Source organism: Ranitomeya imitator, chromosome 2 (assembly GCF_032444005.1).
Source record: "Ranitomeya imitator isolate aRanImi1 chromosome 2, aRanImi1.pri, whole genome shotgun sequence".
NCBI classification, from domain to species: domain Eukaryota; kingdom Metazoa; phylum Chordata; class Amphibia; order Anura; family Dendrobatidae; genus Ranitomeya; species Ranitomeya imitator.
Window position 1 is genome coordinate 815,020,416 of NC_091283.1, and position 17,798 is coordinate 815,038,213.

Here is a 17,798-nt window from a genome sequence, read left to right on the forward strand (position 1 = left end):
TAAATTGTGTTACAAGATTTCACCCTGACTTATAATGAAGACTATTTGGCGTTGGTGGAGTTATTTATGTCAAGAGTAGCCCAATGGAATACAAACTTCAGAACCTTGATTGAACGAGAAGAAACAGTAATCTGAATCTTACTTAAAGGGAACCTGTCACCCCCAAAATTTGCCTATAAACTAAGCACACCGGCATCAGGGGCTTATCTACAACATTCTGTAATGCTGTAGATAAGCCCCCGATGTATCCTGAAAGGTAAGAAAAACAAGTTAGATTATACTCACCCAGGGGCGGTCCCGCTGCCGTCCGGTCCGATGGGCGTCGCAGTCCGGTCCGGGGCCTCCTATCTTCTTACGATGACGTCCTCTTCTGGTCTTCACGTCGCGGCTCCTGCGCAGCTGTATTTTGTCTGCCCTCTTTAGGGCAGAGCAAAGTACTGCAGTGCGCAGGTGGCGGGAAAGATCAGAGAGGCCCAGCACCTTCGCACTGCAGTACTTTGCTCTGCCCTCAACAGGACAGATAAAGTACGCCTGCGCCGGAGCCGCGACAGGAAGCAAGGAAGAGGAAATCCATATGAAGATGGGAGGTGCTGGACCCGGACCGCGACGCACATCGGACAGCAGCGGGACCGCCCCTAGATGAGTATAATCTAACTTGTTTTTCTCATCTTTCAGGATACATCGGGGGCTTATCTACAACGTCCGATGGGCGTCATGGTCCGGGGCCTCTTATCTTCATAGGATGACGTCATCTTCTTGTATTCATGCTGCAGCTCCGGCGCTGGCGTACTTTATCAGCCCTGTTGAGGGCAGAGCAAAGTACTGCAGTGCGCAGGCGTGGGACCTTTCTGACCTTTCCCGGCGCCTGCGCACTGCAGTACATTGCTCTGCCCTCAACAGAGGAAACAAAGTACACCTGCGCCGGAGCCGCAGCGTAAAGACAAGAAGAGGACGTCATCCTATGAAGATAAGAGGCCCCGGACCATGACGCCCATCGGACCGGGACCGCCCCTGTGTGAGTATAATCTAACCTCTTTTTCTCATCTTTCAGGATACATTGGGGGGCTTATCTACAACATTCCAGAATGCTGTAGATAAGCCCCTGATGCCGGTCTGCATAGCCCGTCCTCAGTCTTGGTGGAAATCGGCCCTCGGCTACACGCTTTTGCTCCTTCGTTTTACCAAGTGTTTGAGATCTCAGCATCTGGATGAAAACGTCTGACGTGCCTCTAAACACGTGAAAAGTTTTTACAGTCTGAGAGTCATCAGTGACCATTTATGACTTTATAAAGTATTTATCTCATTTTCTTTTGTTTCTCTCTTGACTTTTGAAGCCCACCACGATCTCAAACTCCTCAGAGCATTCAAAGACTGAGCGACAGTGACACCCATGGGAGTAAGGAGAAGAGCAGTTCTCAGGTAAATGAACCATCTTTTCCTGTAATTTTAGCTAAGGCTTTATGTAACGTCTTCACCACAATCGTGGATACGTTTTCATGCCTCTATATTTTTATACTAGGACTATGCGGCTTTCCGCTCTGTCTGCTCCCTGGATTTTGATTATAATGCGTCCTACTTTAATCCGAAGCTCTTAATCTCCTTTATCTTTTTATTTTTATGCTTTACATTTCATTTACTCAACATGATGTTATGTAGAAAAGCAAATGATCTCTAATGGAAATCTACCAGAAGTAAAATAGAGAAGGCGGTTTAGTGCCTAACCTGAAAACCGTTTTATTTATTCATTTGTTTTATTATTTTACCTTCCAAATCATTACGCAACATCTCGTCTGAGTTAAATATTTGCAGACCCGTGGACAGATTGATGAAGGACTGAGTTGGCTTACAGATCTATTTTTTGGGGGACATTTAATTTTTTTTAATTAAATGCATTTATTTGGAGCTAAAAAGTCATTTTTTAATTTGGGTATTAAAACTGTTACACTCTTTCCCTTCTATATAACCTCTGTGTTACACTTGTTTATTGTTCTATGAAGACTGAGTAAACTGAAACTCCGTCAGTGAGCTCATTTTTTTTTTCTCTCTTTTTCGGAACTTCTCTCAGGTGATTTATGAACACATCAAAGTTGATTATGTCGGGAATCTGCAAAAGCCTTTAACTTATTCTTGAGACAACAATAGACAGTGTAGAACAGAGGTTATAGAAGGTAAACAGTGCAGAAATATTAATCGAACCCAATTGCAAAAATGCTTTTTTTTAGCTCCAAATACATGTATTTAATTTTAAAAAAAAACTGAAAGTTTCCTGCAAATGTGGACATCCCCTTTCAGATCCCTATGATAACTCTGAACTCAAAACAGTCGCTGCAGGTGCAGGGATGCTGCAGCCTCATCCTGTAAATTCAGGCGGCGTCAGCAGTTATGAGAAAGGCAAGTGATGGAGCCAGTGGCGCAAGTAGAGTCCGATGTGTCCCAGTGCAAGATTTGGACCTGCTCCCCCCACACCCCGCATCCTGGTATATATATACCCCCTGATCGTGGTATATATGTCCCTTATCCTGGGCCCCATCCTGATACACACTGTGTTCCAAATTATTATGCAAATTGGATTTAAGTGTCATAAAGATTTAATTGTTTTGTTTTTCAAATAAACTCGTGGATGGTATTGTGTCTCAGGGCTCCATGGATCACTGAAATCAATCTTAAACACATGTGATAATTAGTTTTCCTGGTGATTCTAATTAAAGGAAAACTACTTAAAAATGATGTTCCACATTATTAAGCAGGCCACAGGTTTAAAGTAACATGGGAAAGAAAAAGGATCTCTGCTCCCTAAAAGCATCAAATAGTGCAACGCCTTGGTCAAGGGATGAAAACATTAGATATTTCCCTAAAACTTAAGCGTTATCATTGTACTGTTAAGAGATTTGTGGCTGAATCTGAGCACAGACGTGTTCGTGCTGATAAAGGCATAATGAGGAAGGTTTCATGGGATTAAGAGAGCAGCTGCCAAAATACCATTACAAAGCAGCAAACAGTTATTTGAAGCTGCTGGTGCCTCTGGAGTCCCTCAAACCTCAAGGTGTAGGATCCTTCAAAGGCTTGCTGTAGTGCATAAACCTACTATTCAGCCACCCCTAAACAGTGTTCACAAGCAGAAACGGTTGCAGTGGGTCCAGACATAAATGAAGACTAATTTCCAAATAGTCTTGTTTACTGATGAGTGTCGAGCAACCCTGGATGGTCCAGATGGATGGAGTAGTGGATGGTTGGTGGATGGCCACCATGTCCCAACAAGGCTGCGACGTCAGCAAGGAGGTGGAGGAGTCACATTTTGGGCCGGAATCATGGGGAAACAGCTGGTAGGGCCCTTTAAGGTTCCTGAAGATGTGAAAATGACCTCTGCAAAGTATATAGAGTTTCTGACTGACAACTTTCTTCCATGGCATAAAAAGCAGAAACCAGGAGCAAAATCATCTTCATGCTGACAATGCCCCATCTCATGCTGCAAAGAATACCTCTGAGTCATTGGCTGCTATGGGCATAAAAGGAGATAAACTCATGGTGTGGCCACCATCTTCCCCTGACCTCAACCCTATAGAAAACCTTTGGAGTATCATCAAGCAAAAGATCTATGAGGGTGGGAGGCAGTTCACATCAAAACAGCGGCTCTGGGAGGCGATTATGACTTCATGCAAAGAAATACAAGCAGAAACTCTTCAAAATCTCACAAGTTCAATGGATGCAAGAATTGTGCAGGTGATATCAAAGAAGGCTCCTATGTTAACATGTAACTTGGCCTGTTAGGAGGTTTTGGAGTTAAATGGCTTTTTTGTTCAGTGAATGTGACCTCCTATTGCTGCAAATTCCACAAATGAGCATTTCCAGTTCTTTAAAACAGATCAAATGTATAGAAATTCTATTGTGCCTAATAATTTGGAATAGTGCATTGTGAGTTTTTATTCATTTTGGAGATTATACTGTTATCATTGGGAGGTTTCTTCAATAAAATTCGATGTATGATCTAACGGGTGATGACTTTTATTAGACTGACTGTCATTTGCACCGACCATTTAGGAAAATCCGAGAAAAATATAATTTGCATAATAATTTGGAACACAGTGTATATGGGGACCCCGGTGCCAGCGGAGCAGCGGGTGACAGGAGGCAGAAGCCGGCTGCTGGGGCTAAAGCCTGTCCCCGCTGCTAAAGAGAAATGAATATTCACTCTTCCCCATGCCCGCTATTTCACTTTAATGGCGGGCAGTGTTAGCTGTGGCCCCCCGCTCCCCCAGCCCACACGGCCGCTATGGGGCCATAAGTCAGTGGGGCCCGGCGCCATTGCCGCCCCCCCAGTGCACGCCGCATTCAACTGTATCAGCATCAGAGATGCCGATACAGTTGAAAGCAATAAAGGAGGAGAAAGCGTCAGATGATGGTCCCTCTCCCGTCATTCCCCTCTGCCTCTGACATAGCGGGTACATGATGACGTCACTTCATGGCGTACCCGCTGTGTGTCGGGCAGACTGCAGTGCAGCTGCTGATACCGGAGCAGAGCCGGAATCAGCGTGGGAACGAGGAGGAGAGGTGAGTATTGTGATAGATATTATATATATATATATATATATATATCAGTGAGTCCTGGTTGCATTATACCCTATGAGGGGGGCTACATTATATTCTGTGGGGGGCTGCATTTTACTGTATGAGGGGGCTGAATTATATTTTATGAGGGGGGCTACATTATATTGTATGAGGGGGCTGCATTATACTATACGAGGGCTACATTATATTGTATGAGGGGGCTACATTATATTCTATGAGGGGTCTACATTATATTCCATGCGTGGACAACCCCAACCCCTGCTATGTACTTCCTTATATTATACCCTGATATCAGCGCGTTTTACACAATCGGTGGTCTTGTATTTATTGCTAGGTAGTTACATAGTGGGCCCCAAGAACGATTTTCTCTGGTGGGCTCCAGTCTGACGCTGCTTGTGATACCAAGCTGGACAGAGCACTAGATCTGACCTCTCTTCTACGCGCACTAACTTTTCCGTGTTGTGCCCGCACAGCCAGCACTGCAGGAGAAGCGTTCCTGAAGGAGGAAGTGAATTGGTTTCTTCATCTCCAAATATAGATTGTTTTGCATTTTGTGGTTAATGTTCAGTTTGTTTGGAAGCAAAGTTGAAAAATGTGAATTCTGCAGAATATCTTTATGGAATAACTTTACTTGTCAGCAGAATTTCCCCCCGTCTTTACACCAATAACCAGGTTTGCCATGATGATCTTTTATCATCTGGTTTATTCTGCAAAAGGGAGAAAAATAACTGATCACTATCTTGAAATGGCAGTAATAATTCACGGGAGTGACCACGCTCTCCTGGATGGTCAAGATGGCTCCTGGTTTGACTGATGGCCCGCAGGACAGATCGGTGAAGCTCCATTTGGCACATTCTGGTGTTCTGGGCTCAGGAACGTCTAAGCCATCTTCACTGTTCAGGAGGACGGCCTCACCCCATAATTACTTACTGCCATTTTAAAAGAGCAATCAAAGTTAGTTCTCTCCCTTACGTCCTTAAATAATAACCATTGTCTTATTTTTTTTCAGAAATCAATAGTACACTTAAAAATAAGCAACTTTGTCATATATATATTTAGAGAACTTTCCCATTCCTGAGATAGGAGAGGACAGTTGGTGCCTGTAAAGTTCTATGGAGAATTGTAACTGTTGTTTCAGGGGAACTTGCAGGAGAATGTCCGTGTGTTCCGCTAGCTCCTCCCTCCTCCATAGAATTTTATAAGCTCCAACTGTCATCTCCTATCTCGGTAAAAGGAAAATTCGTCTGCACTGTATACAGATTTTTACAAATTTTAACCATAAATTGCGAGGGAAAAATCAATCCAGAAGGAAAAAAAAGCAGATTTCTCTGATAACCTATATTTAAAAGTTTCTTAGTTTCATGTGTCCTATTGATTTATGAAATAAAAACTAAAATGTTGATTACGGTAATCTTTAAGGGGAAAGTGTCGGGGTCCAGATTGGAGGCGGTTTGCGGGTGTAAGTCCTGAGGACATGTTTCCCTTTAATTTAAAATCGCTGTCTGTAAAATAAAACTCTGCTATCTGTTCTCTTCTACAATACAGTCAGAGGAAGATTATATTGAACGGAGGAAAGAATTAGAAAACTTACTGAAGAAAAACTCAGACTGGATCTGGGATTGGTCTAGCCGGCCAGAAAATATTCCTCCAAAGTAAGATATTTGGAAATAAGTAGATTTTTTTTTTGCTGTGTGAGGCAATATAAACTTTATTCACAATTTATTCAGCAATTCATGTCACCTTTCAATTCATCTATTGCACATAACGAATGTTGGCCATAAATAAGAAGGTCCGATAGGTGTTTCCACCAGTGGAACCACAAATCATTGTTTATACCTGTGTTCTGTATCTATATCCTGTGTCTGAATATGGTGCAAAGTTCACTTCTGTATTGTTGGTTTAGTAGAATAGAAGTCATTTCCATTATAACTGCACTGTAATATATTATCTTTATACGTTGCTGGTGTTTGCCAGTATTTGGCCACGTTTAACCCAAATCGTAAGGAATAGAGAAAAAATAAATCACTATTGTGTGACGTTTATTATTTACAAATAGTCACAGATACAATAAAGACAAATGTTTGAGTTTGTTTGTAAATATTTTTTCCTCGATTTTGAGTCACATGAAGTTCTGTATCCGGCCAGTTGTAGACTAACCACTTGGGTATTAGGGCAATGCGTATGGACCCTTAACCAGTAAAGGTGTGGACCAGGTCCGCTAGCAACATCAGTGGCCGCACTATGGGAGCCATGAGAACCACTTCACACCTGACGACTTCCGTGGTTCTTCTTTGGATTTGCCAGCCCGGTGCAACGTTTTTTCAAAAATCTATTGATACAAATTATGAAATATAATGATTCCAAATTAGTACGAAATAGTTATAGCATTTGCAGAATTACTCAATAATATGGGTAGACTTTTTTTCCGTAAAATATGATAAGTGGAAGTATAATGTATTTGTTTCCATTCGTTGAGCGCTTAATAAAAACTGAGAAAAATCAAGAACTGATGAATAAGTAAGATGTGCAAGTAGCATGGGAAGTTGTTGGACTCTGATGCCATGGGTGAGTGTCATATGATTTATATGTATCACTGTGTATTACATGGCATTGATTGCAAGTAAGTTCTGCATTGTGCACGATTTTCTCTATATAACTTCCAAAATTTAATCACAGACCTTTTCTCAAATAGGGAATTTGCATTCAGACATCCAAAGCGAAGCGCTGCATTAAGTATGAGGAACACAAGTGTCATGAAAAAAGGTGGAATTTTCTCAGCAGAATTTTTAAAGGTTTTCCTTCCATCCTTGCTGCTATCTCACCTTCTCGCGATTGGACTAGGGTATGTTTCTACTGTTTATTTAAAATAACCTTACCATAAATATGTTCTTTTTTACCTAGTGTTCTCCTGAATCTGGCATTGTTGTTTTCTTGTTCCTGCGCCTCTCCTTTCCTGAATATATGTGTCAACGGTCAGATATCCTGGGGCTATGGGCTCCTTCCCTATCCCTAAAGCTAGGGGGCTCAATTAACCTAACACTGGCAATCCTGATTGCCAGAGGCAAGTATATATAGGAGTGGGGAGTGGTCAACACTGAACAGCCGAGACCATCAAAGCTGAAAGGCTCAAGCTAAACAGATTAACCCCTGCACTGCTAACGAAAACCTGCACTATTTAAGCATGGTGAAGTGCTTCTAATCAATGCACGAGTATGTGAAATCAGACGCTGCGGTCTTCTGGCTCTTCTACGTCGTGGTAAACCTCTGACAATATGGCTCTCCTTCTGTGTATATAAATCTAGTCTTTTTAGCCAACTGTGTGCGGTCCTCCAGAAGAATCCCATAGAGAAGAGTGTAGGACCAGGCCTATTTATAACACTTCAACCCAAAATCTACAATTTTCCCATGAATGTGTTTTATGACATAATCTTGCATTTCTTAACGCATACCTGTTCTTTCACACAAAACCTGTCAAAAACCATGGTCTTGCTGCCCTTATTCCCCACAAGTTAAACTTTTTCAATGGTGGTTTCTATTCAGCAGCATCCTGCCTGCACTTTAGGTGCTGGAACGTTTACCTCTCTGAAGTTGTGCAGTGGCTTGCCTGTGCTCAAGAGGCTTTGAATTCTTAATAGATTTGGTGCCTTTTGGGCAGTTTGTGCATCGCAAAACAGATTTTTTCTATAATTTTGTGTCTTTGTCCCCCAAAGTATACATCAACCACAATTTCACTCTGATAATTGGATGAGACTCACCTATTTAAGTCCATGGGTGTGCAACAAAACAACAAACAGCTGTCGTATGGAGCCACAGTAGAGGATCAGAGTTTTATGGATACATTACAATTCTGTAACTGATTAATAGCTGCTGCTGTAAAAAGGGACTGTCCACGGATGATACGTGGGAAACAAATCGTCCAACCTTTCTGGATGAAAGACTGACTGATTTTTTTTTTTTTTGTTTACACTATCAGAATGGCCAGAGCTCTGTACTTGTCTGTCTCATAGAGAATGAACAGAGAGGAGGCATGCCTGGACCAGTGGATGACGCAGCAATTAGACCCCACTGATCTGCGTTCTGTAACGCTCGCGCCCAGACTGGTTGGAGCGGGGGATGTGGCCCCACCGGACCACAGATCAGACTTCCCTGGAAGGGGCGTAACTAAGTAGCTTCCTAGGTGTTCGCTGGAGCCTCCAATGGTGAGGTCAGACTTGTGCAATAGGAAGCTACCAGGTACCACTCCAGGGTGGAGTCTGACTGTGGATGCTGATCCCACCGGTGACAAGACACAGGCAGGCACGGCTGTGACACAGGCTGACGGACGGGTACGGCAGAGACCCTGACGGGCAGACTGGCTTGATGGAGATACAGCCAGGCAGACGTGCACAGCTGGTACTCAGGCGGACAGGGCTGGCACTCAGGCAGACAGGCGGACAGGGCTGGCACTCAGGCAGACAGGCGGACAGGGCTGGCACTCAGGCAGACAGGCGGACAGGGCTGGCACTCAGGCAGACAGGCGGACAGGGCTGGCACTCAGGCAGACAGGCGGACAGGGCTGGCACTCAGGCAGACAGGCGGACAGGGCTGGCACTCAGGCAGACAGGCGGACAGGGCTGGCACTCAGGCAGACAGGCGGACAGGGCTGGCACTCAGGCAGACAGGCGGACAGGGCTGGCACTCAGGCAGACAGGCGGACAGGGCTGGCACTCAGGCAGACAGGCGGACAGGGCTGATACTCTGGTAGGAACTGGTATACGGGCGGGTGTATGGAAACAGGTAAGAGCCTGTTCAGACTGGAGGGTATAAGGAAACAGGTAGAGACCTGTACTGCAAGTTGCTGAACAGAGGTAGAGCAAGAGCGGATGCAAAGCAGGGTCACAGGAGGCGGAGTAAGAGCAGGAGGTGGAGCTAAGAGCAGAGAAGGAGAAGGCAGAGGATGAGGCGGAGCTAAGAACGGAGCTGCTGGGGGCGGAGTCAAGAACAGAGCCGCTGGAGGCAGAGCCAAGAGCAGAGACGCTGGAGGCGGAGCCAAGAGCGGAGACGCTGGAGGCAGAGCCAAGAGCGAACCGCAGAATGCAACGCCAAGAGCCAGAGGGTGCAGAGCCACAGGTTATGGCGAGCAAAGCTGAGAGGCACAGAACCACAGGTTGTGGCAGAACTGAGCAGAGAAGCACAGAGCCACGGGTAGTGGCGAACAGAGCAGAGAGATGCAGAGCCACTGATAGTGGCGAACATAGCAGAGAGGTAACGCAGAGATAAACACAGCAGAGTGAGAATGGTAAACAAACAAAGAAGGAACAGGAACGGACATAGACCAGAGTTCAGACACAGAAGTAACGGAACACAGATTCAGACCAGGGTACAACGCCCCACTGGGTGGCGTACACAGAGACACAAACAGAACACAGATGAAGGCCTGCGTATTGCAGCCCTCAGAGACAGGAAACAGACACTACCTGGCAGCTCAGTAGCAAATGCTAACTGAGGGAAATAGTTTGCTCAGGCATCCTCCAATGGGTGAGGATGCCTTAAGTATCAGGCCTCAAGGCTATTGGCCAGGGACACCTTAGGGAGGTGCACACAGTCTCAATAAGAATCCGGGTTTGCCAGCGCCGCCCCCCTATGCACACAACCAGGAAGTGTACACAGAGTAAGCGGCCATGGAGCACACGGCATGGAGCCGGCAGCAGACAGATCTCACAGCATGGCACTGGGTGAGTGAGTTGATGTAACAGGCAGGTGGGGGATGGAAGGCCATGCAGTGATGCCGGCAGGGTTGTTACACACTTTATCAAATATTTTTTTCATAGGTTCTAACTTTCAGTTATGGGAATAACCCCTGAAACTTTATTTACAGAAGATCTGTCAATCATCTTGCATGCACACATGCCAATGTCAAGTGCTTCCTCCACTATTCATGCAATATGGTTGTGTGGCGTTTTGCCAATTAGTGTCAGCACAAATAGAGAAAAATATATACACACATATATCCATATATATTGACCATAGCAAGCTGTAAATGATATCTGGTCAATCGATAACTTGTGCTGTAGATATCACATCTATGCTGTGTAGACTGTACACCTAGTTCTTCGCTGCTGCAATAAAACTGCACAATATAATCTGTACCGTAAGCACCATTTATAGTACGTGACTCACAGGCTGCGTACAGATACCAGTATATCCAGTCTCCTAATAAACCAGATCTTTTGAATTACACTACAGTTATCCGGTCACAATCCAGAAATGAGCTAACAGTGAATTGTAAGAGGTTAAAATGGTTGGACTGCGTCCGGGCCCCCCTCTTTACTTCTGCTCACCGGGCCCCATAAAACAATAAGTGTAGTGATTCCCTGATGGCGGCCCTGTACCCTATTTTCATTTGTTCCAAGATGGAGTCAGCTGGCCATAGCTCCCTACTGTTGGAGAGGGAAACTAGAGTTTTTTTCATTGCATAATTTTTTCTCGGTGTGTATTATGTTATGGTAAGGGTCGGACGTTCGGTGTACTCTGTCAGGAAGGTTACACTAACAAGAACAGGAGTATAACTTGTATTACTTTTATATTAATAAATGCAGTAAAAACATTGGCCCTGATTCATCTAGACCAGAGTTGTCCATGCCTATCTGGATTAGGGGCATGATAGTCAGACGTTCCTGATTTATTAAGACATTTCTTAATGGGCTAGGAGATTTTGAGAAGTGACGTGTGCTTTTATGCACCTCGCTAGAAATATTACTCCAGTCAGGGACTGGAGTACGATTCCTTGTAAGGTACGCTGCAAATCGTCATAAAATAGAAGAGCTGTGGCATCTCGCCACTGTCCTGCCCTGATTTGGTGTTGCTGGGCTAAATTGGAGTTAAAATGCCAAAAGTCGGTACATTTATTTGACTACAGAATTCTGCTGAAATCAATTTGATAAATCGGGGTCATTGTCTGCAACCCCAAAATAGTATCAATAACAATTAGATCTCACACAGCTCCATCAGCTGAAGACTAAAAAAATATTGCGGGTCTCAGAAAATGACGTAAACTAAATATTTTTATTTACAAAGTTAATTTTTTGTTTTGTTTTAACCACTTAAATATATAAAACGAAAATTCTGTAAAAATGACCCCCCCTCCCCCACAAAAAAATGGCAGAATTACATTTTTGTTTTATCATTTAATTCCACCTCAGTATATTATATATGGTGTTATTAAAAACTACAACTCAATGTGCAAAAAAAGCTAACCCTCATATCGCAATGGGAAAGGAAACAGTTATCGTTTTTTGGAGGAAGAGGAGGAAAAAAACAAAAGAGCAAGAATGAAAAATTGTCTGGTCAAAGAAGGGTTAAAATCCCCCCCAAAAACTCCTTTTAACTACTCAGACCTTCATTATTAGGTTTCCAGGATGAAGTTTAGGTGATTTTTATGTGATAGCCCATGAGTCAGACACTACTGTCCTTTATCCTTCGCACATGGCCAGTGATAAGAGGACATGTGGAAGTTTGGGTTTCTCGAGTTCGACCAAACTTTAGTCCAAAGTTAATCTGATCCCAAATGCCATAGAAAACAATGGAGACCTGAACTTTGGGACTTTGGGGCTGGAAAATCTCTCGCTCTTCTCTCCCCGAACTCCCGAACTATAACACGGACTTATAAGAGGCGTCCGTTTTTGGAGTCCAGCACCTGTACAGCCCCCATGTTACAGTTCAGGCTCGCTCATCTCTCCACGTGGTACATCCCATGTAAATACATTCCTTTTTGTTGTTCAACATGCTCCTAACACAATATGTACCCGGGACACTTTATCTAACTTTAGCAGCTGTTGGCCTCTTTCTTCTGTCTGGGAATTTATATCTGGGGGTGGATTGCAGCATCTCTTTCATCAGTCTTTTAAAAAAATTAACTAGGTCATGATATTAACTTATTTTTATTATTATTATTATTATTATTTTAAAATATATTCCGGTTGTTGCCAATGACTGATCAGTAATCTGTAAATTTTCTTCATCCCCCACCTTACCGATCGCTAGAATAGTGTCCATTTGACTATAATGTCTGCAATGGGCTATAATGAAGGCAAACTAATATCAACAGGACACAAAGTAGCTCGTCCCTTTGCTATCACTGCTGTCAGTTGCTCTATCTGCAGGGGGCTAGAGAGTTGCTGTCATTTCGACAATCTTTGCATTATAAAAGCATTTCAGCTATAGGAAACTTTGTCATATATTTTATCAGAGAAATATGCTTCTTTCTCCACTTGTGAACCACTTCTCCTGCCTCCTGAACTCATAATTTTCTCTGAAAAAATGGCTCAAATCCATCTTGCTCAAAACAAAAAGGACCATCCTCCGCTCACTGAAGTATCAGATTACAGCTGCCTGTTAATCTTTATAGAGAAGGGAGTGAAACCAGGAGGGCGTAGGTGGATGAAAGAGGCAGAGAGACACGGGCAGATTGTGCTACTGCTTTTTGTGCTTCTGCCATCTTAAAGGGAACCTGTCACCCCCAAAATTGAAGGTTAGATAAGCCCCCGATGTATCCTGAAAGATGAGAAGATGAGAAAAAGAGGTTAGATTATACTCACCTGGGGGGCGGTCCCACTGCGGTGGGCGTCGCAGTCCGGTCCGGGGCCTCCCATATTCTTATGATGACGTCCTCTTCTTGTCTTCACGCTGCAGCTCCAGCGCAGGCGTACTTTGTCCTGTTGAGGGCAGAGCAAAGTACTGCAATGCACAGGCGCCGGACCTCTGTGACCTTTCCCGGTGCCTGTGCACTGCAGTACTTTGCTCTGCCCTCAACAGAGCAAACAAAGTACGCCTGCGCCGGAGCCGCAGCGTGAAGACAAGAAGATGACATCATCGTAAGAAGATGGGAGGCCCTGGACTGCGACACCCATCGGACCAGACCGCAGCGGGACCGCCCCTGGGTGAGTATAATGTAACCCCTTTATCTCATCTTTCAGGATACATCGGGGGCTTATCTACAGCATTACAGAATTCTGTAGATAAGCCCCTGATGGCGGTGGCCTTAGCTCATCTTCGAGTTTGGGGGTGACAGGTTCCCTTTAAAAGTTTATTTAATTACCTTGCCCAATAGAAGTGTTTTTTTATTTCCCGCCCTGGATCTGCAAGTCAATGAGTCTGTGGAAAACATCAAACCGGCCACGGACAGACTGACAGAATTGGGAAAAGGAGAAAATTGTTTTTCCATCTTCTCCACATCCGTGAAAATTGGATTACCCTCTGATCAAGGCTTAGATCAGAGTGTGATTAGCATGATCCACCCAATTCTATCAGATCAGGCAAAATATGGTGGTGTGACCCTAACCCTCCACCAGGGCCGGCTCCAGGTTTTCATGGGCCCTGGGCGAAAGAGTCACAGTGGGCCCCTTTAACACATACCATAATTCATAATGTACGGATACGGCAGAGAAATACAGGTATAGTACAATGCCAAAGATTCACTTCTTACATTACATGAGTGATATCTATTGTGCATTCTACATTAGCTCAGAATCCGGACAGTATAGTTCTCTATACAGAATAATGAGCCCCATACATTGCTCCAAACAGAATAATGAGCCCCATATATTGCCCCATACAGTATAACTGGCACCACATTGTCCTCTATACAGAATAATAAGCCCCATATATTGCTCCAAACAGAATAATGAGCCTCATGTAATGCTCTATACAGTATAATGGGCACCACAGAGTGCTCCATATAGAATGAGCCGCATATATTGCTCCATATGGAATTGGACCCATATAATGCTCCATACAGTATAGTGAGCCACATATAATTCTCCATACAGTATATGATGGGCCCCATCTATTGCTCCATATATAATGGGCCTCATATAATGCTCCATACAGTATATGATAGGCCCCATACAGTATACTGAGTCCCATATATTGCTCCATACAGAATGGGCCCCATATGATGCTCTGTACAGAATGGGCCCCATATAATACTCCTTACAGAATGGGCCCCATATAATGCTCCAAAAATAATTGGCCCCATAAGATGCTCCATGTATAATGGGCCCCATATAATGCTCCATATATAATTGGCCATATAAAATGCTCCATATATAATTAGTCCCATAAGATGCTTCATATATTATTGGCCCCATAAGATACTCCATATAGAATTAGCCCCATATAATGCTCCATATATGGGCCCCTTCTGATGGTCCTCATATATTGCTCCAAATATAAAAAAAAATTAAATACTCACCTCTCGTTGCTTGACGTTGCTCTGCTCTGGACTCCTCACCGTCGGCGTCTTCCTGCTCTCTGTACTGCGACTGCTCAGGCAGAGGGCGCGCACTGGTGACGTCATCGTGTCCTCTGACCTGAACGTCACAGTCAGAGGATGGAAGACGCTGCAGCGCTGGAACCGGGAGAGGTAAGTATCGCAAGTGCCGGGGCTCGGAGCAGGCGGGGGGTGTCCACTCGCAGGGCCGGCACTATAGCGCGCCAGTGTCCCCGACAGCGAGTGGGCCCCCTGCCTGCTCAGGGCCCCGGCACTTGCCCGGGTGCGCCGGGTGCTGACGCCAGCCCTGCAGCCTCTGCAATGGACACTCTGAGGCTTCATTAACATGGAGTTCAGCCCTCTGATCTGCAGCTGCTATATCTGCTGGTGCATATTAGGATTCGCTGTGGGTTCTTATTGTATCTGAGATCTGAGAGCTCGGATGATGAGGATTTGATGATTCATTTGCAGCTTGTGGATGAGAATTAAATCCTATTAGGTCTTAAAGTGCGATAATTGTTATCATTCTTTACTGTATACCGAAAGCGCTGAAGTGCAGTGTCATGTATCGGTGTGTAGTGTTGTGCTACTGTACGCAATGTGGGCAGCATAAAAAGTTCAGCTTTACCCTAAAACTATGTAATGCGTTGTTATAATAAGAAATATTTGTCTGTACATCAATCAGTATTAGTGGAAAAGCACAAAAATGATCGTCGGATTGACACAGATGTCATAAGCAGGTAGATATTTGTAGATAATTTACCGGAAAAGTAGCCTCATATACAGTACTCCTATGCATCTCGATATATGTGCAGGCCATGCAAAGAATTGTTAAAGGGAATCCGTTAGCAGGATTTCACCCATTACTGTTTCTATGCACGTGTAACTAAATAAAGACAAATCCAGCAATCCCCTTTTAGATGGCCAGTCCTTTCCTCCGTTACTAAGAAATCAGCATTTCAAGTGATTTGCAAAACGGCAATAAATTAAGAGCAAAAATGTGGCACTTTTCACCTGGTGACTATGTGTAGGGAAGCAGGAGGTATGGAGCTGTGTAACAGGAAAACAGCTCCGATTTTATCATAAAACTGATCTTTAAACCTGTTACTGTCTGAAAAAACGTAAATGATAGATGCATTTTTAATATTTTATTTAACATGCATATTTGCATTTGTCTCTTCATAGGGTCTATATTGGAAGGCGCCTGACCACGTCTACAGGGACGTTTTAGTTCAGAGAGAAGGTCACAAGTGAGAAGACCCCTGGACCGTCGGTCGTCCACTATATCTACTTCTATCTACTTCTGTTGAATGTTATATATCGGGCCTATCCTCCTTAGAATGGGGGGAGCAGTCTCTGTAACTAAGATATCCCGTTTCATCCAGTGGGCATGTTTCAAGTAGATTTTCAACTGTGAATTGTAGTTGCTTAAGTATTGGTCGATACGATGTACAAAGTTAAAAACTCCCAGTGCCTATTTTCAATCGTTGATATTTTTGGCCCAGATCGCTGCCAGAATTAAAAAAATAAATAAAATTACAATTTCAGTACTAGATATATGTTCCCATTATACTGGCAGTATATCCCATTCAAACAAAAGCCTTTGTATAAAGCAGAGCCATAGAAAGAATTCTGTTCATTGCCCTAATTCTGTTTCTAACTTGCCTGGCCAAGAAAAAGTTTGTTATAGGTGCCTCTTTTTTTTTTATTTTTCTTCCCCTGGCACCCAACACCATGGACACTGGCCCTAGTAGCCCTGCCTATAGTTATGCTTGTGTTTGATGGCTAGTCTATTGTGTAGCACATAAGGTTCGTCCTGGTTTTTTAAATTTATTATTGGCTTAAATTCTATAATGAATTTTCTAATAGAAATTTTTTTCATTTACATGTAGAGCCAATGTAATGAAGTTATCGCCATTGTCCAATATGGATACAGGGGATGTATCCCGCTTTAGTAGGGATGTGAGACAGCATAAAGAATGTAAGGGAAAAGGGGAGGTCTGCGGCCAAAGAAGGAGTCAAAGGGCTCAATGCAAAGTCTCAACCGGCCACGTGCAAAAAGTTGGGGTTTGTCAACGCTTAGTTCTTAAAAGCGTTATCGTAAGAGTAGGAGGAAAGGTTTAATCCATAATCTTCTCCATAGGCTGTGTGCGGTATTGCAGCTGAGCCCTGTTCACATGAACGTTTTCATATAATCCTTAAAAGTTAAAAGAATTATGAGAAAAAAAAAATCTAAACTCATTTAAGTGCCAAAGCTGTACACCTAACAATGTTATAAATGCCCCCAAGCAGCCCTTCTATTTTGGCCCTTTAGGACTTGTCAAAAAGTACTGAAAGCAGAGGCCTAATTTGTGATCTCTGGGGCAAAAAACTTTGTTGGTTTTGTATCCTGATCCCGTAATGTAAATGGACCTTTGTATGCAATAAAATGAAGTGTGAGACATTAAGCATAGTAGGTTATGGTGGTGACCATATATTGTATAATGTATATATATATATATACACATTATATCTTTGTGTGTGTGTGTGTGTGTATATATGTATGTGTGTGAGTGTGTATATATGCGTGTGTGTATATATGTGTGTGTATGTGTATATATAATGTATGCGTGTACATATTATACACAAGTGTGAGTCAAAAAGTATCCGCACTCTGACTTTAACATTTATTTCAATCACCTTTCAGAGACAGACATTTGCATCTTTTTTAAACATCATTTCCCTGCTTTTCATTACGCATTGTTTCATCTGTCCACCATCTTTCGTATTCCCTCATTACAAATATATTACGCTGATGTGTGAGCCAGAAATGCATCTTTGTCTTTACCTCTTCATCAGCCGTGAATCTTCGTCCTCGCCGGGCTTCTTTCAGATGTAATCTACTTTCACGCCTCTAACAGAACCCTTTCACCTGCATCCTGCTCTCTCTCCGTGCCTGACACTTCTGCCATCTTCCTCCTTCATTTATTCGAACACACGTCTT

General features: G+C 43.5%; 1 protein-coding gene across 2 annotated transcripts in view; it reads left to right on the top strand.

The window, feature by feature from the left end:
- BNIP3 (BCL2 interacting protein 3) overlaps window positions 1-17,262 on the top strand; it is a 29,691-nt gene extending 12,429 nt beyond the window's left edge. For both annotated transcript variants that reach the window (XM_069753898.1, XM_069753897.1), the window contains exons 3-6: window positions 1,335-1,419; window positions 6,112-6,218; window positions 7,259-7,408; window positions 16,001-17,262. In XM_069753898.1, coding sequence (XP_069609999.1) covers window positions 1,335-1,419; window positions 6,112-6,218; window positions 7,259-7,408; window positions 16,001-16,046 — 388 coding nt within the window. In that variant the 3' untranslated portion in view covers window positions 16,047-17,262. The remainder of the gene's footprint in view (window positions 1-1,334; window positions 1,420-6,111; window positions 6,219-7,258; window positions 7,409-16,000) is intronic.
- Window positions 17,263-17,798: the final 536 nt, after the last annotated feature.